Source organism: Westerdykella ornata (assembly GCF_010094085.1).
Source record: "Westerdykella ornata strain CBS 379.55 unplaced genomic scaffold EI97scaffold_1, whole genome shotgun sequence".
Taxonomy (NCBI): Eukaryota; Fungi; Ascomycota; class Dothideomycetes; order Pleosporales; family Sporormiaceae; genus Westerdykella; species Westerdykella ornata.
Window position 1 is genome coordinate 397,673 of NW_022986851.1, and position 27,073 is coordinate 424,745.

The window sequence follows — 27,073 nt, forward strand, 5'->3', positions numbered from 1 at the left end:
ATTTTAGGGGGACTGTTACCGCTCAAACGAGACAAGGCGGAGCAGGGGGTTGGGCATGACTGGGCGACGAGGCGATGCTTACGATATTATCAAACACATGTTCATTGTTCGATACCGAATTCTTCTACTAGGGCCAGGCAACGAACTGCGACCAAAGAAGCCGCATCAATATTACCGCCCTGGTTTACGGAGCTGCCGGCACAGGACAGATACCGATCGAGGACGGCACGAAACACATTTTGCATGCTCTTTGTGTGAAGACAGAGTGAGCGGTCGGGCAGTGAATTGATCTATTGTCTGGGAGGGAAAGCCATTCCCGGCCGCCAATCCACGACAACACCTGCAGCACGGTCTTGTCCACCATCCTCGGTCTGCTCCCGAAAAGCCCCCTGGCAACACTAACCTGTTTACACAACGGTACGCAGGTCGACTGTATTGCATCGGAAAGATCCTGTTACGCGTCTTGTACATCGTCGATCAATCGGACGACAAACTCCCTATCCCTCATCCGCAGTCTTCCATCAGATCCAACGTTTTTGCCCGTGCCCACCACCAGCAGTCCGTTGGCCGCCGTCCTTCTTTCTCTTGCCACTGCACACCACACCAGTCGGCCCACCCACCAGTCACTCGTTCTCGTGCAACCCTGTGACGAACTGCTCGAACACAGTCGTGCCGCGCCTACCTGCATATAACTTCCCTGGTAAGTCGCCGTCCGCCCCCCCTTTGCGCTCTGTCCCATCCGTGGGCAGCTCCGAGCCAGTGGCAGAAAACTGGGACTGCGACCCCCGAAGAGGCTGCTGTCCTTCACCCGACGCTGGCAGAGCGCGATCGACTCGAGCGGAGCGGACCCGAGCATTCATCATTTGAGCATCTAGGCGACGTTTAAGTCCCCCATTAGCTGTGTTCTCTTTGCTCCGCCGCAACGCCGAAGTCCATCCGTCTCACAACACACACCCACTTGCTTAGATCCCGTATCCAGCCACCTCGACGTCTGCTCCAGCCGCACCTGCTGCTTCTAAGAAAAGCCGTTCAGGCCACCGAATGGCTATTCGCTCTTTCAACCATTCGCACCGTGTTTAACGAGCTAATGCTGATGACAACCATCCAGTGGGACCATCCGTGAGAGTCACTCATTGTCCTTCCTCGCCGGAGCAACCTCATCGCTTTACCATTTTCTCTTCGATCCATACCCCGACCGAGATATCGTTTCTACTGCATACACATGCCTGCTTAAAACATCCCCGCATACTTCGATAACATCCTAGGCTCTGCCGCCACGAAGGGCCTTCCTCGCCCCTTTTTCACACAATCGTTCAACATGGGCAAACCTGGCTTAGGATTCCTTCAGCCGCGAAGGAGATCCTCCGGCAATGTCCTCGACGACGCGGATCCCTCCACCCACCTCACCGCCCCCGCCTCTACGGAGCAGAGCAGCTTTCGCGTGCTCAGCCGCAGTGATATCGAGAAAGCAAAGCAGGAAAGGCAGGAGCAAGCGCTGAAGAAGGCGCACGAGAAGACTTCGAAGTTTGGACGCTTCAGCGCCTTTGGCAGCTCGGGCAAAGCGCGGACACGCTCCGTCGACGAGGACTCTCCTTCTTCCTCGAATCGGTAAGTGATAAGTGAAGGATGCTACTGCCCCCATTCGGCCCCAACTGAGTATAATCAGCGACAGCAAGTCCAGCAGCGGCGCACAATCGTTTTCGTCCCGACCATACCATGGTGGCGGCTCCAGTTCTACGCTTCCGTCTTCCGCAGAGTCCGATCCCAGTGATAACATGTTTGCGCTCCCCTCTCGCCCGCATACCACCCAGCACAATAGCTCTCCGGGCGCACTGTCGATGGGCAACGTGAAAAAGCAGCTCCCACCACCGCCTGCCTCGAGGCCAAATGATACCTCTGGAAGGCCGTACGGAGAGCATGACTCGTCTGCGTCAGGGGTCGGCGCCGCTCGCGCACGAGCAACGACGACCTCAAGTTACGCCAGTACAGCTGTTGCGCCGAAACTAGAGGCAGACTTGGATTTTGGCGACTCTGGGTTCGATGACTTGTTTAGTGGTTTGGACAGGAAAGAGTCCCCGGCGCCCACAAGTGAGTCTTTAGGGCAGCCGGGGCGATCGTTACTGCAAGGGAGGCGTACGTTCCAGTCTGAACCTATCAGGATTGATCGGAAATTAGATATCGAACCGCCGCCCAAGTCTTGGGACAGTCGTGGTTCAGGAGACAATCTCATAACATCACCGGTTGAGGACAGGTCCCCACCCCCCGTACCGCCCCACAAGTACCCAGAGTACGCACCCGTGGCGTCACACAGCCCGGAACTCAACGACGAAGGGTTCGAAGACGAGGACGCGAAGCTAGTGCGGCAGTCCATTGAGTCGAGGAAATCACTAAATGCTCCTGAACCGAATCCGTCTAGCACGTCGTTGTCTGCAGCCATGTCGAACGATGCCTCCTATGCATCAACGCCTTCGAACAGCGGTGCGGGTTCAGGCGCCTTACGTACGCCCGCAACACCATCCCCTCGCCGTGAAATGGAACAGGGGGAAATGTTCGGCTCAGCAAATACCGACCGGACGACCATCCGGAGGCCGTTGTCTCCATTGAGAGAAAATGCGGCTTCCACATCTGCGAATCCGTCTCAACGCGGGCCAATGCGAAGAGTGATGACGGCAGCCGAGTTCCAATTGCACCAGAAGACGCAGATCATGCAATCGAACGACGATAGCTCAGAGGATGATTATGAGGACGATGAAGAGGATGCCATTCGGAAGCAGGAAGAGCAACAGCGTCTGATAAGAAAGCAGCAACAGATGCGGATTGCGCGGGAACATATGAGACGCTCCACAGCGCCCACTGAGGCGAGAGCCCCCGAAGGGTCCATGTCAGCCGGTTTCCCTTCGGAGGTGTCGTTGCAAGCAGACGAATGGAGTGATGAGGACATTCCTCTCGGCGTTCTCGCACAGCACGGATTTCCTAGTCGTAACAAGCCACCGAGTCAACCCCCAAACCCGATGCCGTCCTACTTCAGATCCTCTACGCCATCTCTCCCGGACCGTCCGTCCTCTACAGGCGCTTTAGGCAATCGAGCTTCGACGTACCGACCGCCCTTTGCGCGGAATCTGCCCGATGACCCATTTCCACCTGTCATGGGCAACGGCCTAGTCCGGCCATCGATACGGGAGTCAATGGGCTTCAATAATCGTGCTATGTCGGTGTATAATGAGCCTATGGGAGGAATACCCCTCGAGGCCCAACCGCAATACACATCTTTGATCGATCAAATACAAATGAGAGATCTGGCGAAGCAGAAGTATATGGGCGGCGCATCCAGCAAGATGCCCGCAGCAGGCCCCTTTACCGGCGCCCTCAGCAGCCAAATGAACGCAATGGGCAACCCGAACCGCTCGACCCGCATGTCCGTTGTGTCCCCGATGCCGATGAACGGAATGCCGGGAATGAACCCCATGACGATGAACATGAACATGATGGGCGGCGGTTCAATGCAAATGCCCATGATGGGGTACCCCATGTACCCGCAAAATGACCTCATGATGCAGCAAATGTATCAACAGCAGCAGATGCTCGCATTCCAGGCCCAGAACGCAATGTTCGCTCAGCAACAGATGCCCCAAGATCCGCGCATGTCAATGATTTCCAATGGCGGGGGCTTCCAGCACCCGCAGCAGCAGAACTTGCCTCAGAACCCGGCCTTCCTAGGCGTAGGCAACGCTCAACAACGTCCCATGTCCATCATGTCCGTCGCTGGCCCACAGCCGAACGGGGCGATGCAGAATCGCCCGTACTCGACCATCGGTGTTCCCATGCCTGGATTCCAGCAGTCATCTGGGCTACCAAATGGCTACACGCCCTCGATTGCACCGAGCGAGCGTTCGAATATCGGGCTCTCGGCGCGCTATAGACCGGTCGTTACGGGCAATGGGATGGGTGCGGATTCGAAGTCCACGGTGGGAAGCTCGATGACGTTGCAAGCGTCCGGAGGTGCGGCAGCGGAAAAGAAGGTCAAGGGGATATTGAAGAATAAGTCTCAGGGGCAGAAGGAGGATGATAATGAGGAAGAGGATTGGGGCAAGATTGCTCAGGCGAGGAAGAGTAAGTTTTTGGGTGGGAAGGTGACGGAGAAGAAGGACGATGGTGGGCTGGGAGATTTGGGAGACTTGGTTAGGGGGCTTGAGGGGTTGTGAGGGTGACGAGGGTGGTTGATGGGGTTTATTGTTAGCGGTGGATACCTGTTGGACGGGTCGAGGTCTTTCTTCGGTTCTCAGATGATGGAGTGCTGATGGACCGTTGGTTTATTTGGTGTTTTATTGTTGGAGAGGAGTTTGCATTTGCTGGCGTTCTTCCTTTCCTCATTTCTCTCCTTCATTTTCTCTCTCCATCCAGCGGTATTTGTTGTGGTAAAAGCAGATTTATTCTTCTTCGTTTCTCTTTTCCTTCGTTCTCTGTATACGCAGGGTTTGCATTAGAGCGAGCGGTTGAGGTACACGAGTAATACATTAGTGGCATGAATGTGGAGGAGAGCTGGGAAAGGGGAAGAGCATGGAAGGGGAGGCAAGATACTTGTAATATAATCGCATATTGAGTCACATGCAAGATATTAGAGGAGTGAGTATATGCAGAGTTCAAGATGTATTTCCTTCGCCACATGGTATTATGGACACTATTTCCCCAGGCCCAAAAAGTCGAGCTCCCATTTCCTACGAAACGGGTATCATACGCCCAACGCCAGACGCCCATTCCGCTTCGTCGCTCTTGAAGTCCCGCCTCAGCAATTTTGAAGCATTTCCCCTTTTCCCCTGGTTATCCCCATTACCAGGGGTTTCGTATCCCCCAACGGGAGCTTCCAAGGCGCAATTCCAACCGATGAAAGGCCACTCGCGCTCACCTCTCCACTTGGCCGTCCCGATCTAACAATTCCCGCGCTGCAATCACCTCCGCTTCATCGTATCCCGTCCACCCTTTCCTCCCGGAGCTGTAGTTTCGGATGATTTCGCCGAGTCTGCTGGTAGCGAGTTCCTCGAGCTTTTTCACGGTTGCGAGTGATGGGGGAGGTAGATCTTCGTCATCTGCTGCGTCCCTGTCCTTGTCCTTGTTATCTTTGCGTTTGCTGCTGGAGGATGCAGTATTGGTAGGCGAATCGGAGAGTAAAGGGATGAGGCTTTTGGAGACGAGCTTGAGGCCGTAGAAGCCTCGGAGGTAGGAATCGTTGAGTTCGAGGGCGCGGCTGAAGTATCGGAGGGAGGTGCTCAGGGAGGAGATGTTTGGAGGAGAAGACGAAGTTGCTTGGAGGTAGTGGAGGGTGCCGAGTTGTGCATGCGCCTAAAAGGTATAATCAGCATAATCGATTCAAATAGCACACGACGGAAATGAATGAGACGCACACTCCACGCATTCGGCACCAAGACCAACACCTCCTCCATACAGAAAATCGCCTGGCTCAACGCCCCCTGCGAGGCATACAACTCACTCGCCTCAGCCCACGCCTCGACATCCGTAGGACTATTCTCAAGCAGCACCGTCAACGCGGTGATGGCATCACTCGTCCTCCCCAGGCTCTTCAGCACGGCAATACGCCGCTTCCGGACGGCGAAATTGGTCGGGTCGTCCCGCAGCAATTTCTCGTACCTGTGGAACAGGGCCTCGAGCTCCTTGTCCGTCTTCGCCTGGGCCTCCTCGTAGATGCCGCGCAGCGCGACGATGCGCTCGTTGTCGGCGCCGAAGCGCGTGGTCAGGCGGTCGAGGGCCTTGCGGGCCGAGGCGTCGTCGCCGGTGCGGAGGGAGGAGAGGAGCAGGTTCTCGTGGATGGTCCAGGTGGAGGGGTTCTCGGGAGAGAAGAGCAGGGAGAGGGGCCAGGGGAGGGAGGAGCCACTGGGTGGGGAGGAGAGGATGCGAGGGGCTTTTTGGGAGAGGAGGAGCGCGGTTTGGGGGGTGATGGTTTGGGGAGGAGTGAGGAGGTTGGGCGGATGAGGGGGCATCGTGGGTTGAGGTGGGAGGAATGGGAGGAAGAGGAAGAAAGGAGGAGAAAGCGTTGCGGAATTGGGAATGAGAGTAGCACTCCAATTGATGTACTGTGTAGTAGGCAGAGGAGCTGGACTTGGTTGTGAGATGTGGCCCGAGCTTCCAATGAATGTTCGGCGAAACTGGGAGGCCGGCGGGCAGCTTGGGTTGCTTGCTTCGTCACTGCCCGGGATTGCGACACATGAGCATCGAAACAAGAGGGCTTTTCACCGCTCTGCGCTTCCTTAATGACTCTTTTATGATATAGATAATCTTCTTTCTAATACCTCCTTCTATCAACCGGCCTGGCGATCATGCCTACTGGTTCTACCAAACACTCCGTCTCGACCCCTCCTCCAGTACCCTTCTTCCCTTGCCATATCCCTAGGCGGCACTCCTGAGTGAACAGCAACCATGTAAATGAATACTCCTGCCAAAAATCCAGCAGTTAGAAGGGAACAACTAACATCTCCAGGTTCGAAAAATCCCTCTACGACCTCATCCGCGGCCTCCGCAACCACAAGGGCTCCGAAAAGGAATACATTGCCGAGTCCATAAAAGAATGCCGCAAGGAAATCCGCTCCAACGACATGGACCTCAAGTCAACCGCCCTCATGAAACTCACCTACCTCGAGATGTTCGGCTACGACATGTCGTGGGCCTCGTTCAACGTCCTCGAGGTCATGTCGAGTCCAAAGTACCGGCACAAGCGCACGGGTTACCTGGCTGCTGTGCAGAGCTTCCGGAGGGATACCGAGGTGCTCATGCTGGCGGAAAATCAGCTCAAGAAGGATATTAGTAGTCCGACGCCGACGGTGATAAGCTTGCCCTTGGGCGCCATCCCGCATGTGATCAATCCGAGTATGGCGAATTCGGTGCTGTCGGACTTGCTGCCTAGGTTGACGCATTCCCATGCCGCGATCAGGAAGAAGACGGTGGTTACCTTGTATAGGCTGGCGCTCGTGTATCCGGAGACGTTGAGGCCGGCGTGGCCGAAGATCAAGGAGAGGTTGCAGGATGAGAGGGAAGATCCGAGCGTGACGGCTGCCATTGTGAATGTGGTCTGCGAGTTGGGCTGGAGACGACCGCAGGACTTCCTACCGCTTGCGCCAAGGTTATTTGACCTTCTTGTTGAAGGAGGGAACAACTGGATGGCGATAAAGCTGATCAAGCTTGTATGTAAGGCGCTTGTGATGCTGTGGTCAGAGCTAACATAGACACAGTTCGCAACCTTGACACCCCTGGAACCGAGACTCATCAAGAAACTGTTACCGCCCCTAACGAAGATCATGAAGGAGACTTCCGCAATGTCTTTGCTGTACGAGTGCATCAATGGCATCATCCAAGGAGGCATCCTCGAAGCCGTTGAAGGCACTTCAGAAGGTGAAGAGGTTGCGCGGCTATGTGTCGGCAAGCTGAGAGGTATGATGGTTATGGAGGGTGATGCGAACTTGAAATATGTTGCACTTCTCGCTTTCGAGAAGATAGTGTGTTCCCACCCACATCTTGTTTCCCAGCAACAAGATGTTATCCTGGATTGTATCGATGACCCGGATATCTCAATACGAATGCGCGCTCTCGATTTGGTCGTAGGCATGGTCAATTCGGACAACCTCACAGCCACAGTTGGCCGTCTTATGCGGCAGCTTCGCAACGCCCCGATTGCGTCCGCGCCGGATGACCACATGAACGACCGCGGGAGGACATCTGGAGTCGTACCGTACGCCGAATCGGACGATTCAGATGCAGAGGAGAGCCTCCGCCACGAGCAAAGATCGAACCAACCTCCACCGCTTCCAGAGGAGTACCGCGTCACTGTCATACGGAGGATATTGGAGATGTGTTCGCGGGATACATATGCCAATATCACCGACTTTGACTGGTACATTGATGTCCTCGTCCAGCTTGTCCGTGTATCTCCTGCAACGAAAGCCGAAACAGAGATAGAGGACGAGGAAGATATCGAAGATTCCGACGATGTCGGCCACGGCATTGGGCGTCAACTTCAAAACGTTGCCGTAAGGGTGAAAAGTGTCCGAGCTGAAGCCGTGGATGCAGCTCAGTCGCTTGTCATGGTGGACCGTCGCGACCAGATGTTCCCATCCTCCGGCAACGGCGGCCTCAGCGTACTGGAATATGCTGGCTGGATAGTCGGAGAGTACGCCAGCTACCTTACACAGCCCGATGCTGTCATGACCTCCCTGCTGCATCCTACATCCGCTCAACTTCCTTCCAGAACACTTGCTATATACCTCCAAGCAATTCCCAAGATCTTCGCAAGCATATCAGGCAACGACCAGATATCCTGGACACCGGAGCGAAAGACCTTGATGACGCTGCTCATGGCACGCATAATCCACTTCTTGGAACCATTGTCCACACATCCAAGCCTGGAGGTACAGGAACGAGCTGTGGAGTATCTGGAACTCATGCGGTTAGGTGCAGAAGCTGTGTCCGGTACCGCAGCCGGGGACCCACATGGAGACTTCACAGACCCGCCCTTGTTACTCACACAGGCGATTCCCGCATTGTTCACAGGGGCTGAGCTCAACCCAGTGGCACGTGGAGCGCAACGCAAGGTGCCCTTCCCAGAGGGGCTGGATCTCGACACGCCCATCAACTCCAACCTACATAGCTTACTTGCTCAAGCTGAACTCGAAGCGTTCGAGACAGAAGAAGACGATGTATACGCCGCTTACTCTGAACCACCTACTTCATACCTTGGAGCAACTGCTCCTCAACCCATCTCCGCGGCTGAGCGTCTGGACGCTAAGCAGCAGAAAGAAACTACATCGTACCAAAACGCCGTAGAAGAGGAATACCTTGATGCAGATATAATAGCGCGGAGGAAGGCAGAACGCAGGGAACGATACAGAGACGATCCGTTCTACATTGATCCTGACGCAAAGCAAGGCTCTGGTGCCGTCACGCCGTTGGCTAGCATTGTCCGTGCAGGCAATGAAGAGGTTGACATTGACGCCATTCCCATTATGGACCTTGATCTCGGAAATGGTGGTGGGAATAGTCGACGCGCGAGCGAGCAGCAAGTCCCGCGCACCCGGAGCCCGCGGAAAGCACCTCGGAGGGTGGAGATCATGGGCGATGAGACGCTGGGACCTGCCGAAGGCGAGGCTTCGTCCGGTAGGGAGGATATTGTTGCTTCGCCGCGGCGGCTGAATAGCGGATCCAAAGTGAAGAGGGGTCTGCTTGAAGTGGATAGCTCGTCATTGGGGGCACTGAGCCTGGAAGACGATGATGGCAGTGGACGACGTATGACGAAGCTGGATATTGAGCGAAGGGAGCAGGAGGAGGCGGAGATGAGGAGGGCGTTGGCGGAGGTAGAGAGGAAGAGGTTGGAGCTGCAGAGGATGAGTGAGAAGGTGGAGAGTAAGGGGGAAGTGGCGGTTAAGAGGAAGAAGAAGAAGGTTCGGAAGGTGGACATCGGCGGGGAGGAGCTCGAGAATGCTGAGGCAGTGGTTGGTGAGATTCGAGAGGATGAGGGGGAGAAGGTGGTAAAGAAGAAGAAGAAGAAGGTTAAGAAGCCGGAGGAGGGCGAGGAGGTACCAGGTCAGGAGGGTGCGGTCAAGAGGAAGAGGAAGAAGAGGAGGGAGATCATGCTGGATGAGGGTGGGGTGGAAAGTAGTGTGCAGGATTGAGACAGCAAATGGCATGTCCTGACTGCGTGATTTCGTCTGCTATTTAGCAGGGAGCTAGACGGAAGAGATACCAAATGGCAAACAAACTGTTCCAAAGCAGACCTGCTTAGACGCTTAGGCATTCGCGTGACCCCGAACCCATACAAACTTTGTCCAATCGTGACCTCATGATCCTCACCTGGGGTATCGTACGTAATATACATAGATCTTCTCTCTCCTCATCTTCCAGATATTCTCCCTTTCCGAAGTCCTATCCATACCCTTTCCCTACCAGAACCATCCCTTCTTCTTCGCCTTCTCTCCCTCCACCGCCTTGGTCCCTTGCTCCGCCAGCAGGGCCTTCTCCGCTTCGGCCTTCCTCTTCAACAAGACCTTCAACTCGTCTTTCAACTGTTGTATCTCCTCTACGCAATCATAGTCAGCATCCATCCATCCATCCATCCATCGCAAGGACGCAATCGGCTCAGACACGAAATATATAGGGTAGAAATGGGAACCGGTGGAGCGAGAGGACTTCCAACCTTCCTTATCCTTCTGCTCCTCGAGCGATTCCAGCTTCATCCATAACCAATAGGTAACCTGGTACGTGAAGAGGGCGCCGAGGAAGCATTTCGCGATGGGGAGGCCGAAGGATTTGTAGTATGCGCCCTATCCATTCACTCAGTCAGAACGGGTTTTCTTTCGAGCCGATTCCCCTAACCAATACAGGGTCCCATCATTACGGAAATCGGGCATGACCTACCGCGAGAGACTTCCCCTGCCCCTGACCCTCCGACTGACTGGCGTATCCTCTTCTTCTCAGTGCGCGGATGGGAGTGGTGGTCTTGGGAACGGCGAGTTGCGGGGAAAGCGGGAGGCGGATCCTCGAGATGGCAGAGCGCGGCGTCATCCTGTACGTCCGTGGCGTTGAGTGTATGCGTTGTCCTCTGTCTCGTCCAGGCACCAGTCCTTTCCCTCTCTCCCAGGTCGTCCTCTCAGACGTCTGGAAAGCTCCTTTTTCTCCTCTTGCCTTGTCGTTGGTGGGCGATGACTCTTCAATTCTTCTCTTCAACGTGTCCTTTTTTTTTCTTATCTCAATGAAGATATATAACGAGCACAATTCAAACTTTTCCAGTCCGTCTCACTCTTCCCTCTTTATCGATATTCGACATCACAAGCTTAGCTCCCTGGCACCTCCGCTCCAGCTCCGCAACCAGTTGGTCTGTGCGTCGGGACCCTGGATCGGAACACCTTGCATCACCCTCGATCTGTTTCTTGGATCTCGTTCTCCAAGTGAACTTCACCACGCAATTATTTGAAAGAAACTCGAAGAGCGAAGATACCGTTTTGGCCCCTCTTTCACATCATATAGAAGAGTGAAAAGGACTGCGGCGAACTCCCACTACTTTGGCTTTAGTTTCCTCCACCACCGAAGCTCTCTGTTCCCAAACCGCAATCGCGAGCTCCATCTCTCTATCCTACCTTCCAACCACCTCTCTTACCCCCTCTACCAACAACCCCCCAAAGATGGTACGCCTGAGCCTTTCTGTTCTTACCACCATATCTCAAAATCCTCTACTAACAATCCCCTAGGCTCAAACACCACAACAACGCGCCGCCAACGCGCGCTTCGCCAAAGAAACGCAGACCAAGATGGGCAAGCCCGCCTCCGCCCTCAAGCGCAAGGAGAATCTCAAGAGCCCGATCAGTAAAGGGTGGATTGGTATGTCCCTCGTTCCTTTCCATCATCTAGGAAGAGTTGTCGAGAGCGCCGGCGATGGTGACAGGGCTGGCGAACCGATGAAGAGACAATGATTGTAGAAGAGAGGATGAGTGCTAATGAGAATTGCAGTGCTGCTGGCATTCGTACTCTGCGGCGGCGTCATCTTCGAGGTCCTCAGGCTATTTTTCTAAGGCGCTCGTCTTCGACCCATATCCGTATCCCAGACAAGGTCAAACTTCGTGCTCCCTCTTGTCCCCCTTGACCAAGTCGGCTATCGCATACCGTGGAGTCGAGACTCGATGCGCTTGATTGACCCTACGGCCGGCGCTACTGTACAAGCACAGTCGGACAGCATGGTTGCAATACACCTGCGCTCTGAACAATACCGCCTCAACAGTTCGCTCTGAATTGCGACAACGTCGGACGAGCGACACTCTCCAAGGGGGAACGGTGCAACCATCGTATGGGCAGGCAGATACTCGAAGTCCTCAATCGCCTTTAACGCGGCTTTTTCTCTTTCCACACAGTTCCATTCAGCATACAGGCGTTTAGGGAGTTAGATATACATAGCAATCAATTCCCCCCGAATGAAGTTTCAAAACAAGCATTTCCCAAAAGCTCCTCAACGTTCGCCAAAAGCACTAAGAGAGTAGAGGTAGTCAGGAACAGAGATCTCATTCTATGAATTCCACCCGCTAGAAACTGTGCTGTGCTGAATGGAAAAGGGGCTGGTGCTACCACTTGTGCCACTGCTTTGTTATATACACATCCAACCCCTCACCTCACCTCTTTCCTACTTTCCCAGCGTGAACACACTCACACCTTACTCTTCATTGACCCCTAACCCATCTACAACACCCTCCCCGCCACAGCTGCGGCACTCCGATCCTTCGTCTGCACCTTCCTCAGGCCCCTTCCTTTCTGAATCTCCCCAAGTAACGCCCCGCGATCCGGCGCCCCGCCAGCAGGCCTCTGCATCATCATAGGAGGCGGAGGCGGCACACCACCCGGTGGCGGCGGTGGACCGGGCGGGGGCGGAGGCGCAGAACCCGTCGGCATGGGTGGAGGCGGCGGTGGGATACCAGCTGGAGGGGACGCCACAGTCGGACTAGTAGTGCGAGGGCTCTTGTCATCCATGGAGGACAGTGGACGAGGAGGTGCCATGGTGCCGAAGAGGATGGAGGCGAGGTGTTTGGCTCCACCTTGAGGCGCGTCGTCGTCGTCGGATGAGGAGTCGTCCGAGTCGACAACTGACCAGTCGTCCTCTTCGGGGCGGGCGCGTGTGCGGGCTGGAGGTGCGGCTGCGGGTGCGGGTTCGCCTAGGGCGACCTTGCGGTGGAAGGGATTCGTGGAGGAGACCTCGTTGGTGGGCGGAGGCGGTGGAGGCGTGGGAATAGCGTTGTTCTCTTGGCTTGAAAGAGCCATCTTCTTCAGGAAGGGGTTCTTGGTCTCTGTATCTGCATGTGCCACGTGAGGGCTCGTTACTGAAGAAGTCGGTGGGCTTGCCATGGAGGATGGAGGGGTGCTTGTCTGAAGAGGTAGCGGAGGAGCAGTCGGGATGGGAGGTGCAGCAGGTGGTGCTGGCTCCGAAGGCAGCTCTTGGCTAGTCGTTGGCGTGGTCTCTTGTGGTGTGAGATTCTGGGGTCCCTCATCGTCGCTCGACGAGTCATCCTCATCATTGAGGCTCTCGAGTTGTAGTTGCAACTGGCGTTCGCGTTCACGAGCAGCTTCGAGCTCAGCACGATGGGCAGCCTCACGAGCTTCCCTTTCCTTTGCTTCACGTTTCTCGGCTTGCTTGCGACGTTTCTCTTCCTCTTTCTTAATCTTGCCTTGTCGAACTTGTTCTTCCAAGGCGCGGAGTCGCGCTTGTTGAGCTTCGCGCTCCTTGGCTAGCTCCTCCTCTCGCTGCCGTTCCTCATCCCTATGTTAGGTTAGTGATAGCGAACAGACGTGTATAAGACAAAGGTTACTTACTCTAACCGCTTTCGTTCGGCTTCTTGGGCCTCTTGCTGTTCCTTGAGGGCCTTCTCGGCGATCTCCTTGTCAGCCCTCCTCATCTCTGCTTCAGCTTGCTTTTGGTCGTGCTGGGCAACCTCTGTCTTGCTCTTTCTCGAAACCGGTGGTGGTGGAGGCTTCTTCCCGCTTGGCTTCGTGGTAGAAGGTGGAGCGATGGATTCGTCCTTGAGACGCCTCTGCCTCTCTTCTTCACGCCGAGCGTCCTCTTCTTCAGCCTGGCGAAGTTTCTCCTCCCTCTCCCTCTTCTCGCGTTCCTGTCGCTGTTGCGGGGTCTCACCAGCCTTGACAGGAGGCCGCAGACCTAGAGCCGCAAGGCGTTCCGCCATCCGCTGTTCCGCCTGCTGTTTGATGAATGCAGCGCGCTCCTCAGGCGTCTTGTAAGAAGAGTACGAACCGCCAGCGGAAGTGGAAGTGGTACGAGAGGCTGGCTCGGGGCTCCGAGCCGGGCTAGAGCGTCGTGCAGATAGGCTCCGGTCGCGGGATGAATCCTCCTTGCGTACGCGGGCAGCTTGGCTGCTCCGTTGGAGATCGAAGATGAAATCCTTAACTTCGTCTTCCACTCCCAATCCATCTTCCCACCTGCGTCGTTCATGCTCACTGGCAGCGTCATGGCCGCCTTCCTTGAGGCTTGCATCCAGGCCTTTGGTGTACTCCCGAACACTGTCTTCGACATCACGAATCATCCGTTCATTGTTCTCTCGTTCGGACCGGATGCGCGAGCTCTCCTTCTCCAAACGTTCCGCCGCCGCACCAGTATCATCACTGACTGGAACCGGCTTTCCCGTCAAAGCAGCGGAGCGAGCTTGCATCATAGCCCTCGCGCGTGCCTTCAGACGGTCTGCTTCTGTGATTGACCCGCCAGGACCTGTACCCACGATGGACGCAGCGGCTCCAGGATGGGCTTTGGCATCTTTGAGTCTGAAGAGCTCAAGCTGAGCGTCGGCAATTTCACGCTCCGTCCGACGGACGCTCGAGGCAAGCTCAGGGAGGCGATCAGTGAGCTTTTGCAGCTGCCGCTTCAGTGCACGTCGTTCAGCGTCTGAATCGGAGGATCTCAGGGACGCTTGAGGATGCGCATCAATATCCTCCTGTATCCTGCGAATGCGGCGATACAGGTCTTCGGCCTCTCGTCGGTCCCTGCGGTCGAGTGCGTCTTCTTCGTCGGCTGCATTCTCATCCCGAATATCGATAGCATCAAGCAGAATCTGCTTTTCCTTAACCATCTTCCTGAGTTGGTCGATGGACATGTCGTCAATAGACCGTTCAGAAGCCGGTGAAGGAGACGTTGCGGGTGACGGAGAACGACCGCCTGCGCCAATGCGGTGACGTGCGCTCGAGCGATATCCGCCAACCATCTCATCGTTATTGCGGAACACAGTAGCATCTTTACGCCCGCCAGTAGCCGGGCTTCCTGACCGAAAGGAGTGATTCTTAAGGTAGCTGACTCCTGTACGCTGAGGCTGGAGAAAAGCTCCTGAGCTCTTACGCTCTTCTGCATCTCGCGAAAGCAACGATTTCATGGTGCCAATGGAGTCGTTAATATTGCGCGTCGATGGCGGAATCAACTCGGGAGGGAGCCGGTTGGGCACAGGGTAACCGTTCAGCTTCCTGTAAATAAGATGCATGGCAACAGCAAACTCGTCCAGGTTGAGCCGACCGCGGTCAGCCGAATCAGCGAGCGTCCAAATACGTTCCAAGTCCTGTTTTGGCAGCCCGCTCTGACCAAAGATCTCAAGTGCTTGCTCGCCACTGATATAACCTTTGCCGAGACCATCCCAAGCTCTAAAGGTGTCGTCATAGAGCTTCTTCTCACCCTTAGTGATAGCCCAAGGGATCTTTGCATTTCCAGTGAGACCGGCAGTGGTGTGTGGGACGTCACGTCCTGTCTGTGGCATCATACGCTGGGCCAAGGCCTCGATATTGGGCAAACCAGTAGCAGGGGTATTCACGAGACCCCATTGACCTGGGATACCTGTAGGCTGAGCATTCAACGGTGCTGCCATGCCAGTTGGATTTGGCGCTAGATTTGAACCGAACCCAGTGGGCATAGGTGGCATCGGCGGTCGCGGTCCAGTGTAACCGGGGGACATACCAAAACCTGTAGCCTGAGGCTGAAGGCCAGTTGGCTGGGATTGGAGGCCTGTTGGTTGTCCAAATCCAGTGGGTTGGGAGACTAAAGTTGAGAGCAACTGGCTGTTGGATGGTTGAGGCTGAGGCTGCTGGATTGTGGGAATCTGTTGAGAGCTCTTGTTCAGCGGCTCGTCGAATTTCGGCGCATTGCTCGCCGGTGCAGGACGACTTGGCTGATCGTCCGGAACCCCAAATGATATAATGTCAACCATGCTCGAGACTTCATTCCTGATTTTCTCGGGCAGAGTGCTGGGAAGATCTTTGCCAGTCAATTTGAGGTTGCACAGATACATGGCCAGTGCGAATTCGGGGAACAAAAGTTGGCCAGATTTGGTGGTATCGGAAAGCGTCCTGCGAATATTAGCGGAGGTGGCGATATATAGTCTCGCAAGGTCCTTACCAGATATGCGACAAGGCATCTCCGGGCAGTTTGGATCGCAGAAGCAAGTCCCGCGCCTGGTCTCCCGACAAGGCCTGAGCACTGCCTACGGCAGACTTGAATAGCTGCTCAAACTTGGCCTGGTCCTGAGCCGTTATAAATGATAGCCGGATGTTCGGAATCTTGGTCGACTTTGCGGGAGGGGGAGGGGGAATGGACGACGGGGAGGCAACGCGGAATGAATCAGCAATCTGGGAAGAGGTCATTCCCGTGGGCTGTGGTCGTTGAGGTTGAACAGGAGGAGGTGCTCCGATCTGAAACGGCTGTTGTTGAGGACCCTGTTGCTGGAAGGACGGAGGCTGTTGACCTGGAAAGCCCGTAAATTGGGGTTGTAGTTGTTGGGGTTGCTGGAGTTGCTGCCCGAAGCCCTGTGGCTGTCCTGGGAAACCAGTGAATTGCGGCTGCAATTGTTGTCCTCCACCGAAGCCTGTGGGCTGGGGCCCAAGTCCGCCCTGAAAACCACCGGGTTGCTGGAAAGACTGCTGCTGGCCGTACTGAGGCTGTCCCGGTCGGGCGCTGTTCGCACCCCCTAAGTAGGAGTTGGACCCGGAGAACATGATGGTCCACGCGTTGCAGGTCAATCAAGCGGCTTGGGTGGTGCGCATAAGGAGAGTATGAGTGAGACCCTGGCGTAGAAGGGCTGAAGGCGATGAGGGTAGTAGCAGTACTGTCTGTGTATGGAGTTGGCCGAGTCTGTGCGGTGAAGTTGTGGTGGTTGTCTCCGGGTCCCTGGACAAGCTCCCATTGGCGCTAATTCACTAGCTTCGTCATCAGCCTCCGAGCGCTCGGCCGCCGCTAACTTTACCTCAACACACCCCAGGCGCAACTGCGCAACTTTGTCACAATGTCGAAGCGACTCGCTCTCGAACCTCTCGAAGAAGCGGTAGACATACCGTCACCGGCGTCCAAACGTGCTCGCACTGAGGAGAACGAAGAGCTACTTGGTTCGGCCGCATCCAATGGCGCAGCTACAAATGGACATCTCATGCACCCCCGCCCCGAGGATCGCGACAAGATCGATATCCTAGGCGCAGCTGATGAGGAGCATGAAGAGCTGGAGGAGGCTGGGGCGCTGGGAGACGACGACGAGGACGAGCCTGTAGATTCGGCTCACACGCGACAGGAGGCGCCAGAGGCAGGATACACCGACTTGTACCTTGACACCATCGACCGTAAGGTGCTGGACTTTGACTTTGAGAAGCTATGTTCCGTCACACTGTCCAATATCAATGTGTATGCATGCCTTGTATGCGGAAAATACTATCAGGGCAGAGGGCCGAAGTCGCAGGCATACTTCCATGCGCTGGACGAAGGTCACCACGTCTACATCAACATGGAAACGAAGAAGGTCTATGTGCTGCCAGAAGGCTACGAGGTCATGTCCAAGTCGTTAGACGACATCAAGTTCGTCGTGGACCCCCGACTCAGCCGAACAGAAGTTGCGCGTCTGGACAAGGATCCGAAGGTGTCCTGGGATCTTCTCAACCAGGAATATATCCCCGGCTTCGTTGGCATGAACAACATCAAAGCGAACGACTATTTCAACGTGGTCATACAGGCTTTGTCCCACGTCGTCCCCCTCCGCAACTACTTCATGCTTGAAGACCTCTCCACTCGGCCCCAGCTTGCGCAACGCTTTAGCACGCTCGTCCGCAAAATCTGGAATCCTCGAGCGTTCAAATCACACGTCTCCCCACACGAACTCCTTCAGGAAATAGCACTACGCTCCTCCAAACGCTTCACCCTTACAGATCAATCAGACCCTGTTGAGTTCCTCTCCTGGTTCCTCAACAACCTCCACCTTGCTGTGGGCGGCTCCCGGACCAAACCAGGCAGCAGCATCATCCAGAAGGTCTTCCAGGGCACACTCAAAATTGAGTCCCAGGAGATCACTGCTCGGGCTGATGTAGGCGATCGTCTGCGCTTCGAAGACGCAGCGGTCAAGACCGAAGTCTCCAAATTCATGATCCTGACCCTAGACCTACCCCCGGCACCTCTCTTCCAAGACGCCCTGGAGCGAAACATCATTCCGCAAGTGCCCCTCACGACCATATTGACGAAGTACGATGGCGTGCGTCCACAGGAACGCATGAAGAACCGCGTCCGCTACCGACTCATGCACCCTCTCCCTCCAGCCCTCATCTTCCACATCAAGCGCTTCAGCAAGAACAGGTTCGTCTCGGAACGCAACCCCACCATTGTCACTTTCGATACCCGTTCCCTCGATATGTCCCCGTTTGTTGAGCCTAACCCCGCCGTGCATCCTCCGGGAGAACCTATCTGGTACGATCTTGTCGCCAACATCACGCACGAAGCTGTGAAGATGAAGGATGATAGCGTGGAGGGCGAGCAGGATAGGAAGGTGTGGCGTGTGCAGTTGAAGGATCGCAGTAGGGATGAGTGGTGGGGAATTCAAGACCTGTTTGTGGAGAAGGAGAGGGGTGAGACGCTGTTCACGAAGGAGAGTTATGTTCAGATCTGGGAGAGGAGGAGGGAGCCAAACAAGGATAAAGGGAAGGGGAACGCGACGTAAGCGGGAGTCCTCAAGGATCTGTGATGGCTCTGGCGGTTCTGGCTACTAACTGGGATGTGGGGGAATGATGATTGGTGGAATGTGATACCAGAGCGCAGCTGGCATGAAACGGCGGTCTGGCCGGCAGCTCTGTAATGTAAAAACAACTTGTACGATTCTCATGCCTGATACATACACAGGACAGAAAATGTGTGGGCGAAGACCATGCTCCCCCACACCTTAGTGCGCATTGCGGCGGCGTTGATACATAGCTAGTGATTACATTAGCAGTTTCTTCCTCAGAAATATAATAGATTTTATTACTCTTGTTTTCACAGGACCATTTAGAAAATATCACATGCAGCCTAGCTTCAGCTTCTTTTGGCAGAGAGGATGGACCGCCTCCAGTGGAGGTAACTAAGTAACCAGCAAGCTCTCGAATTGCCGGCGGATGGTGACCCGGCGGCTTTGGAAGTTGTTGATGAAAATGCAGCTGGGTTTGCGGAATCGATAGGAGATTACACTAAGGGCACGAGGAATAGACCTCGGGGGCTGCGAGTGGAGGTTGGCGGGCTAAGAAGAGGACAGTGGTGGTTACGGTGGTGGTTACGGTTGTAGTTATAATTCCGGAACAAGAAGACTATGCAGAGGTTACGGTCTTGGCGCTGTGAAGGCTGATACCTGTAGAGTGACGCGTATCTCAGTCATTATTCGCCTCCTATTTTCAAGAAGTAAGTCTGCTGTTAAGCTTTCACTAGTCTCTATAATCGGATACGGTATTCCTTTTTTATTTTTAGCAGACTGATTTCATGTACAGGAAGATAAATCAAGTTGAACGCAAAATAGGCAGAGCCGGCCAATAGGATGAGATTTAGCATTCATTCCATCTTATACTAGACGATTTGGAAAAGCACAGCCATCCCTGTCTACTACAGAACTCGAGCCTCTCCTTAACACTTATAATTGCAAAGACAAGTAAGACTATTAAGCATACGAGCAATCAAGCACATTCAATTTTAATCGTAGACTCTGCCATCAAACTGTCCGCACCCTGAATTTATATATATTGAAGCATCGCAGTGTGGCTGGTGAGTCTTGGCTAACCAATCGGCGAAGAGCTGTGGCTATTGACCTTGAACGGCAAGCAGAAGTCCAGCTGCTACAAAGAAACTCCAACCCACTGCAGTCGCAACCGCTACCTAAATACCTCCTACCCGTCTATCTACGGCCGCTCGCACCTCTCTTATACCGGACCTCGCATACACACCCCGTACAGAATTTCCCGGACATAGCGAACCGCGCTGTAAAGCTTCTACACCCCGCTGCGATTTTCTCATTACCCTACACTCGGAAGATTGTTGGGAAGGAAACAGTGACGGAACATGAACGCACCGGACAGGTAAGTGGATCCGAACCATACCTTCACGGAGCGGAGGGGTAGTCCTGGTAGCCGGGTGTGGAAGCGGCGAACTTGACCCGCCAGAGGATTCTACAACATCGAGACGATTGTGAGGTAGACTGGCATGACACCTCCGGAACACGCGAAGCTCTATCAGGCTACTGGTGCCTGCGAAGGGGATTGCTGTTGTACACTTTGCGATCCACGTCCACTGGAAGGAAGAACGAGCTCGAGACCGTTGAATGCCTCCTACGGTATCCAGCTACTAGGACTGCTCGCCTTTTCTCGACATGACACGCCTTACTGACGACGTTCCACATAGGCACGAGAGCTTTTTGCGCGACTACGGGGAGAAAATTGTCGAAGTGCAGGATGAGACTCGTGAGTATCCCTCACCACCGAACTAACAGGCGCTCTAACGCACCGTTCCAGGCACCCCGAATACGTCCCTTTTCACCTTCAACAAAGAAGACCACACCCTCGGCAACCTAATCTCACAGCGCCTCCACAAATACCCCTTCATCCTCTTCTCCGCATACAAAGTTCCGCATCCGCTGTTCTCGTCGTTCGAGCTAAGGGTCCAGACGGATGGGAGTATTACACCCAAGGAGGCCGTGTTGAGGTGCTGTCAGGAGATTGTGGAAGACTTGCATAAGCTGAAGGGCAAGTTTAATACGGAGTGGGCGATTCACTTGGCGAAGCAACAGGTTGATGAGGAGAGGAGGGGTAGGGAGAGGGAGCAGTTTTAGGGGGGTGGGTACAGTGATTCAAGGGCATAGATCTCTATGGAACTGCCGCGTCTGGTGGATATCTGACTAGTTTTGGCGGGAGTTTTGGCGTCTCGACGACTGATGTATGGTCCGTCACGATGGATTAGACGGTTAAGAGTATGGTCGGAGCATTGGCGTTTCGGAAACTCGGCTTTTCTTGGTAGATTGAACTTGGCCGTCAAGATCTCGTGGCAAATAATGCATAGTCCAAGCCTGCGCTGATGATGCTGTTGTTTGGCTTAATGATAAGATGTGCATCGCCATTCTTCGTCCCTTATTTGGAAGTTTCTATGAGCCCGTTCCTTTGGCCACGATATCCTGGAAATGGTTCTCAAGATAGTGTAGGAGCCTGACTGGTTCCCATATTTTGAACAGTACGTCTACCGCGGCCTCAGTTAGGGGCTTTTTCATCCAAGTATGCGTACCCTTTTATAACAGACAATCCGTCCTGGTCTCCGGTACGCAAGGGATATTACATAAGCCAGTGACATCACGGGACTCCGTGTTTAGCGTGTTTTTGCCCCTGTTGATGTTCAATGCGTCTCGCGTCTTCAGCTGGAACATTTACAACGACCTGCAGGGCAATTGCAACAGCCAATCTATCTCAGACTTCGACGACAGAATGTCACGTAAGAGGCCTTCTGATTCCTTCGAGTTGGATTCGTCGCAGCCATACGCGCTCAGCAACCCCGGTTCTTCCCAGAACGGTTATCCGACCGCGAATGCATATGCATATGGCGGGAATGGCCATCATCTATCCCCGTTCTCCACCCAGGAACGTCAGCCAAAGCAAGCGCGGACAGCATCAAACTCATGCGCTGGATCGTCCCAGGCCAATCCGTACACCATAGACGACGACGAGGATGAAGGGGAAGACGATGGCTCCCAAGAAGTCCCCGACGCGACGCAGGACTACAATGAAGCCGCAACCCGCTGGGGTCTCTATGGCATCCTGCCTATCAAAATCGTGGGAGTTCGATATTACCGTGGATACGCTACTGTAGGGGAATTAGTCATCTTACGACGCGAGCCACAAAATCCATATGATAGCAACGCTATTCAAGTGCTCAATGTCCACCGCGAACAGATCGGTCATATCCCGAAGAACATGGCAGCGAAATTGGCCAAGTACATGGATAACCGTAGTCTGCTTCTCGAGGGCACGATCACCGGAACGAAAGGCCAGTTTGACTGTCCCATTGAGATTAAGGTGTATGGGACGGACGAGCCTGTGGCGAGGGAAAACCTAATTGCACAGATGAGGGCGGATAAGCTGCCAGTTGGACATGCGATGGACAGGAAGAGGAAGGAAGCGAAAGCAGCAAAGGAGAGGGAAAAGCTTGCTGCTAAGGCTGCAAGAGAGGCGAGGAAGAATGGTGGTGCGGTGGTGTGGGCTGGGGACGGATTGCAGTTTAATACTCCGCTAGGAGAGTATGCCGCTGGGTCGTCGCAAGGGTTGGGGTTGAATCCTATGAGTCTGGAGGACATCATCGGGAACAGCGACCGGATCAATCCCAGGAGCCTGGAGCAGGTTGTGGAGCAATTTGGGATCAAAGAAGAGGAGCTGGAGAAGATGCCAAAGGCACAACAACCAGATGCACTGGCTACTGAGCTGCGTCCGTTTCAACTTCAGGGTCTACAATGGATGCTTAATCAGGAGAGTCCCAAGCTACCTGCACCGGGATCGGCAGATATTGTTCAGCTCTGGCAGCGTGATCCTACCAAGCCGAATGCGTTCATCAACTTGGCAACCAACTTCTCCCAGAATAATCCGCAACTTGCGAGCGGAGGTATTCTGGCAGACGATATGGGCCTGGGCAAGACGATTCAGGTTATCAGCCTGATCATGGCAGACAGGGCGCTTGGACGCCGCGCAGGCGATGCTTGCACTGCTACGCTGATTCTCGCTCCTGTCTCCGTGATGAGCAACTGGAGCACGCAGATGGAGCGACACATCAAGCAGGAGTATGCCCTACGTGTCATGTTCTATCATGGTACCAGGAAACAGCCCATCACGCCCAAAGAGATTGGAAACTACGATGTGGTCATCAGCACCTACGACAGCGTGTCCTCGGAGTGGCATTCGCAGAAGAGTACTACGCTTCCTAGACGCTCAGGTGTCTTCTCGGTGAAATGGAGACGCGTGGTACTCGACGAAGGCCACAATATCCGTAACCCGAAAGCAAAACGCACCATCGCTATCCAGAATCTCATGGCGCAATCCCGATGGGCCCTTACTGGTACGCCTATTATCAACAACCTCAAGGACCTCTACTCGCTCGTGCGCTTCCTCAACCCAACCGGAGTTCTCCAAGATCTGCAAGTCTTCCATAGCGCAATCATTCGCCCGGTGGCTCAGGGCGACCCGCAGGGCAATCAGATTCTGCAGCTCCTCATGAAAGGCATCTGCTTGCGCCGCAAGAAGGAGATGTCTTTTATCGACCTCCGCCTTCCCGAACTATCGGAGTTCGTGCACAAGATTGACCTTCTCCCACACGAGAGGGAGAAGTACGATGCGCTTGAGGCTCAAGCAAAGGGCACGTTGGAGATCTACAAGCATAACCTTCGCACGCGCAACAATCCGAACGACACGTATCGTCATTTGCTCGAGGTATTGCTACGCATGCGCCAGCTGTGCAATCACTGGAAACTCATCAGCGAGGAGAGACTGGAGAGCGTGATGGCGCAGCTCGAAGCAGAAGGCGTTCTGGATCTTACGGAGGAAAACAAATCCGCCTTGCAGAAAATGTTGCAACTCAGTATCGAGAGCCAGGAGGATTGTCCCGTGTGTTTGGACAATCTGAGAGAACCCGTCATTACTCGCTGTGCGCATGTCTTCTGCACAGCATGCATAGAGCGCGTCATCGACACCCAACACAAATGCCCCATGTGTCGCGCCGAGCTCGAATCGCTTGGCTCGACCACCGTCAAACCAGCCCAGGAAGCCGCTGCTCCACCTCCACCTACCCAAGAACAACTCCTAGACAAACACTCCCTGGAGACATCAAGTAGCAGCAAAGTTACCGCTCTGCTTCAAATCCTTGATGCAAGCCGGAAGCAGGACCCCACTGCTAAGACTATCATCTTCTCACAATGGACGTCGTTCCTCTCGCTGCTAGAACCTCACTTGGAAGCGAACAACTACAGCTTCACCCGCATCGACGGCTCCATGTCTGCAACCCAGCGCGACAATGCCATCTCCCAACTCGATAACAATCCCAGCTGCACCATTCTCCTCGCCAGCTTAGCTGTGGCGAGTGTAGGTCTCAATCTCACAGCAGCGAATCAAGTCATTCTCGCAGATTCCTGGTGGGCACCTGCGATCGAGGATCAGGCCGTCGACAGGGTATACAGATTGGGTCAGAAACGGGAGACGAGGGTTTTCAGGGTGGTCGTTAAGGGGAGTGTGGAGGAGAGGGTGTTGGACGTGCAGGGTGAGAAGAGGGCGCTCATGGGGGTGGCATTCGCAGAGAAGGAAGGGGGTGTGGGAAAGAGGAAGAGAGGGGTGGGTTTGGGGGAACTGGAGAGATTGCTTGGTGGTGGTGGGAATGGCCAGGCTGCTGGAAGTGGTAATGGGAATGCAAATTAGGTGCTGGAAATCAGGGGTTTCACTTAAGCGTATGTGGTGGACGGCTTTAAAATCTTCTGTCCAAGAGAGCGATGCCTAAGGCGTCATGTGTGTTACAAGGGTCCTGGTCGAGTATCAGGTACAGGTTCCGTTCGTTTTTCTGGAGTTACTCGGTGTAATAATGGAATCTAGAGAGAGATCCAGCAATCGAAGAGGTCCGTAGGACGACGGCTGGACGAGGTTCGATCGCAATGAATAGAGACCTCTGCTTCAGTGGCAGAAAGACCTACCACGATGCTATAGAGCTGTGATGTCGACTCAAATCCTAAGCTGTGCAATGCACCAAAGCGAGACGCTCCTCCATCTTTCCCCATCGTATGATCACGACGTATCTCCTCCCTCGGTGTTAAGTGGACACATGCGCTAATATACTTGCGTTACTCCCGACACGAAGTAGTGCGGCGGAACAGTATGCAAGAGAGTCAGGTGTAACTAGGTGGAGTGAGAATATATAAAAATTTCAATAGAGGTTACCAAAATTGTCAGTTCACGTTCCATATCATCGCTTCACTTGCAGATTGGTACACAGTGCCGCACTTACGATGTTGCAGTTATTGGCTCCTAGATTGACGTGTTACACTGTTACGAGTTGTCACCATGCAGCTAATGTCACGAGTGCAAAGAAAGGTTCAGCGATTTATAATAGAATATGTGTTCGATATCCGTAATATCCCCTCGGTTGTAGGACTGCTAGAGGACCACGGCTACTAAGAATTCTATATAAGTCCAGCCCCCTCCACAAGAAGAGAGTCTCTTTCCCAACACAGCCCATCGCAACAGTCTTGCTATCTCAGACAATTTCAACCCCACTCGACAAACAGCCTCCAAACAATACCACCATGCATATGTCCGTGATTCCCGCCCTTGCTCTCCCCTTATTCGGCGGACTTGCTGCAGCCGCTTGTTGCAAAACGGGCCTCGATTACTGTGGCTATAATCTTCTCGGAAAGGGCATGTCAAATATCTCATGACGTCGAGCGAATGGTGCTAACTACTTCCCCCTCTACACCATAGGAGATTATTACCGCGAGATTGAGACCGCGCTCAAAAACGCAAACATGCCGACCGATACGAACCATTTTAAGTACACGGTGTTCCGCTGTGTTGGCTGCACGAACACGCCGGTCGTCAAGTATTGTGGCGTGGGGAAATGTATTGATGGGGGTTCGGGGCATAGTGACTTTTGCTCGCCTTAGGTGCTTGAAAGCCTGGGAGCTCAATTTAAAGGGAGAGTACCTGTCATTGAAGCGTGTATGACGGGTTAGTTTTGCATTGTGAGCGGTTGTTGCATGTGTGAATGCCTGACTCACACGGCTGCACATGCCATCCTGTCAGTACGCCAACTTAGGATAGTAGGGTATGGCGAAGACCCAGGCACTGTTTGTCTCGAGATCGAGGAACGGGCAACTTACGTTGAACTTATAGTTACCTCATAATTGTGTGCAGCACATTTGCAAGTCGCGGGCAAGGTCAAGGGCTCAAGATTTGCGCTTGTATGAAAAGTTATATTTCGCCTCTTCCGGTGATTCTGCTACTGTTTTGAGCTGTAGGAAAGCTTGAGCCTTGCCTTCAGTTCGAGCAACTGGTTTAGAGTCGTCTTGGTATTCAGCTCACATTTACATAGGGAAGTAGAAGTGAAACTGTTGAAAATGACAGGATCTTTTTAATCACATCTGATGATATGACCTGAGATCTATATGCGAGAGGGGATATAAAAGAAAGAAACCCAAGCAAAAGAAACCAAGCATCTGGTCCCGTTCAGTCGAATCAACCGTACGCCGCGAACCGTATGTAATCAAAAGAAACAAGAAAGAAGAGACTAACCAAGTGCTCTCACGAGATCGAACCTTACGCCATCCAAGAAATGCGCGCTGGACTCTCAGTGTCAGGCGCCCTCGGATGGGGCTCGGTGGGCGTACGTGTGGGTAAGCGTATTGCATTGCTACGTTTCAGTCGGGATGTTCATGTGGGTAGACACGGCACAGTCTGGGCAGTGCGCAGTACAGGCCGACGAACGTAAGTCATTTGAGAGTCCTTCGTGGCGCGGGCAATAGGCTCAGTCAACGCGGTCTCCAGTGCAGGTCGGCCAACATAGCGCTTAACAATGTCGTCCTCCATGGAGTTGCGAACAACGAGTGTCCCACTCTCCAGATAAAAGCAGTGTGGTTCCACATGGTGCTCCTTGACAACGTTGAGGGACTTCTCCGCACCTTCGTCCAGAGCCTCCGCGTAACACTTCTCAGGACTCGGGCGACAATCCCTCCTGTTCCAATGGAAAGAAACCCATTTAGTTGCGCTCAAGGACGCGGGAACGAGTAGGGAACGTTTATGAACTGGGGAGTCCTTAGCAGTAGGGACGGGAGGAGGGTTACGAACAGGCACGTGAAGAGGCTTCCGAGCGACAACCAGTGCGTTGACAGCTGTGTGTTGTGCAATCCCTAACTGGAAGCGAGCATTGTTCGCCTTGTATTCTTCGTCCTTGTGGGCCTTAAAGGCACGATCCAGAAGGGGGAGAAGCTTTGACATATCGTCGGCGATGTAGTCATCCGAGGAAGGTTGTAGAGATGAGAGTCTCGTGGAAGAAGGTCTGGGGCTTTTGCGGAGTATGAGGCGACGGAGAGCTCATCCAAGGCCACCCAGTAACACCATTGGTAAAAAGCAGAAGCTTAGAGCCCTGGAAAACGTGGATGCATACTGGAAGAGTGTATATATGTATATCGAGAATCAACGTGGATATAGTCGCTTCTACAAGAAATCTTCAAGGCCGGAGATCTTGTATATATGTCTTGGCTCTGTGGCAAGGAAG

At 54.0% G+C, this 27,073-nt stretch overlaps 10 protein-coding genes across 10 annotated transcripts; 6 read left to right on the forward strand and 4 right to left on the reverse strand.

The window, feature by feature from the left end:
• The first annotated feature begins 1,107 nt into the window (after positions 1-1,107).
• EI97DRAFT_428828 (uncharacterized protein) lies at positions 1,108-4,628 on the forward strand. The gene is made up of 2 exons (XM_033797300.1): positions 1,108-1,608; positions 1,667-4,628. The coding sequence occupies exons 1-2, from the start codon at positions 1,319-1,321 to the stop codon at positions 4,200-4,202; spliced, it is 2,826 nt and encodes a 941-aa protein (XP_033658257.1). The 5' UTR covers positions 1,108-1,318; the 3' UTR covers positions 4,203-4,628.
• A 5-nt stretch (positions 4,629-4,633) lies between these two features.
• EI97DRAFT_463182 (TPR-like protein) lies at positions 4,634-6,010 on the reverse strand. The gene is made up of 2 exons (XM_033801336.1): positions 5,400-6,010; positions 4,634-5,337 (listed from the first exon to the last, which is right to left on the reverse strand). Exons 1-2 carry the CDS (start codon positions 5,991-5,993, stop codon positions 4,900-4,902), a joined length of 1,032 nt encoding a protein of 343 aa, XP_033658258.1. The 5' UTR covers positions 5,994-6,010; the 3' UTR covers positions 4,634-4,899.
• A 188-nt stretch (positions 6,011-6,198) lies between these two features.
• Positions 6,199-9,927, forward strand: EI97DRAFT_497498 (AP-3 complex subunit delta). Its single transcript, XM_033802512.1, has 3 exons — positions 6,199-6,431; positions 6,491-7,190; positions 7,239-9,927. Coding segments are annotated over exons 1-3 (3,135 nt in total). The 5' UTR covers positions 6,199-6,429; the 3' UTR covers positions 9,672-9,927.
• Positions 9,721-10,822, reverse strand: EI97DRAFT_428831 (uncharacterized protein). Its single transcript, XM_033797301.1, has 3 exons — positions 10,414-10,822; positions 10,193-10,319; positions 9,721-10,075 (listed from the first exon to the last, which is right to left on the reverse strand). Exons 1-3 carry the CDS (start codon positions 10,558-10,560, stop codon positions 9,939-9,941), a joined length of 411 nt encoding a protein of 136 aa, XP_033658260.1. The 5' UTR covers positions 10,561-10,822; the 3' UTR covers positions 9,721-9,938.
• A 251-nt stretch (positions 10,823-11,073) lies between these two features.
• Positions 11,074-11,604, forward strand: EI97DRAFT_6705 (uncharacterized protein). Its single transcript, XM_033802999.1, has 3 exons — positions 11,074-11,180; positions 11,244-11,373; positions 11,503-11,604. Exons 1-3 carry the CDS (start codon positions 11,178-11,180, stop codon positions 11,562-11,564), a joined length of 195 nt encoding a protein of 64 aa, XP_033658261.1. The 5' UTR covers positions 11,074-11,177; the 3' UTR covers positions 11,565-11,604.
• Positions 11,605-11,935: 331 nt separating this feature from the next.
• Positions 11,936-16,656, reverse strand: EI97DRAFT_463186 (uncharacterized protein). Its single transcript, XM_033801337.1, has 3 exons — positions 15,920-16,656; positions 13,348-15,870; positions 11,936-13,294 (listed from the first exon to the last, which is right to left on the reverse strand). The coding sequence occupies exons 1-3, from the start codon at positions 16,513-16,515 to the stop codon at positions 12,223-12,225; spliced, it is 4,191 nt and encodes a 1,396-aa protein (XP_033658262.1). The 5' UTR covers positions 16,516-16,656; the 3' UTR covers positions 11,936-12,222.
• Positions 16,657-16,757: 101 nt separating this feature from the next.
• EI97DRAFT_497500 (U4/U6.U5 tri-snRNP-associated protein 2) lies at positions 16,758-18,895 on the forward strand (the record flags this gene model as incomplete). Its single annotated transcript, XM_033802513.1, has 3 exons — positions 16,758-18,487; positions 18,671-18,713; positions 18,809-18,895. The coding sequence occupies exons 1-3, from the start codon at positions 16,803-16,805 to the stop codon at positions 18,893-18,895; spliced, it is 1,815 nt and encodes a 604-aa protein (XP_033658263.1). The 5' UTR covers positions 16,758-16,802.
• Positions 18,896-19,730: 835 nt separating this feature from the next.
• On the forward strand, positions 19,731-20,911 carry EI97DRAFT_388777 (RBP11-like subunits of RNA polymerase). The gene is made up of 2 exons (XM_033796192.1): positions 19,731-20,250; positions 20,302-20,911. The coding sequence occupies exons 1-2, from the start codon at positions 20,160-20,162 to the stop codon at positions 20,616-20,618; spliced, it is 408 nt and encodes a 135-aa protein (XP_033658264.1). The 5' UTR covers positions 19,731-20,159; the 3' UTR covers positions 20,619-20,911.
• Positions 20,912-21,206: 295 nt separating this feature from the next.
• Positions 21,207-24,490, forward strand: EI97DRAFT_428835 (uncharacterized protein). Its single transcript, XM_033797302.1, has one exon. The coding sequence runs from the start codon at positions 21,262-21,264 to the stop codon at positions 24,226-24,228; it is 2,967 nt and encodes a 988-aa protein (XP_033658265.1). The 5' UTR covers positions 21,207-21,261; the 3' UTR covers positions 24,229-24,490.
• A 1,739-nt stretch (positions 24,491-26,229) lies between these two features.
• Positions 26,230-26,793, reverse strand: EI97DRAFT_438179 (uncharacterized protein; the record flags this gene model as incomplete). Its single annotated transcript, XM_033799475.1, has 1 exon — positions 26,230-26,793. One exon carries the CDS (start codon positions 26,791-26,793, stop codon positions 26,230-26,232), a length of 564 nt encoding a protein of 187 aa, XP_033658266.1.
• Positions 26,794-27,073: the final 280 nt, after the last annotated feature.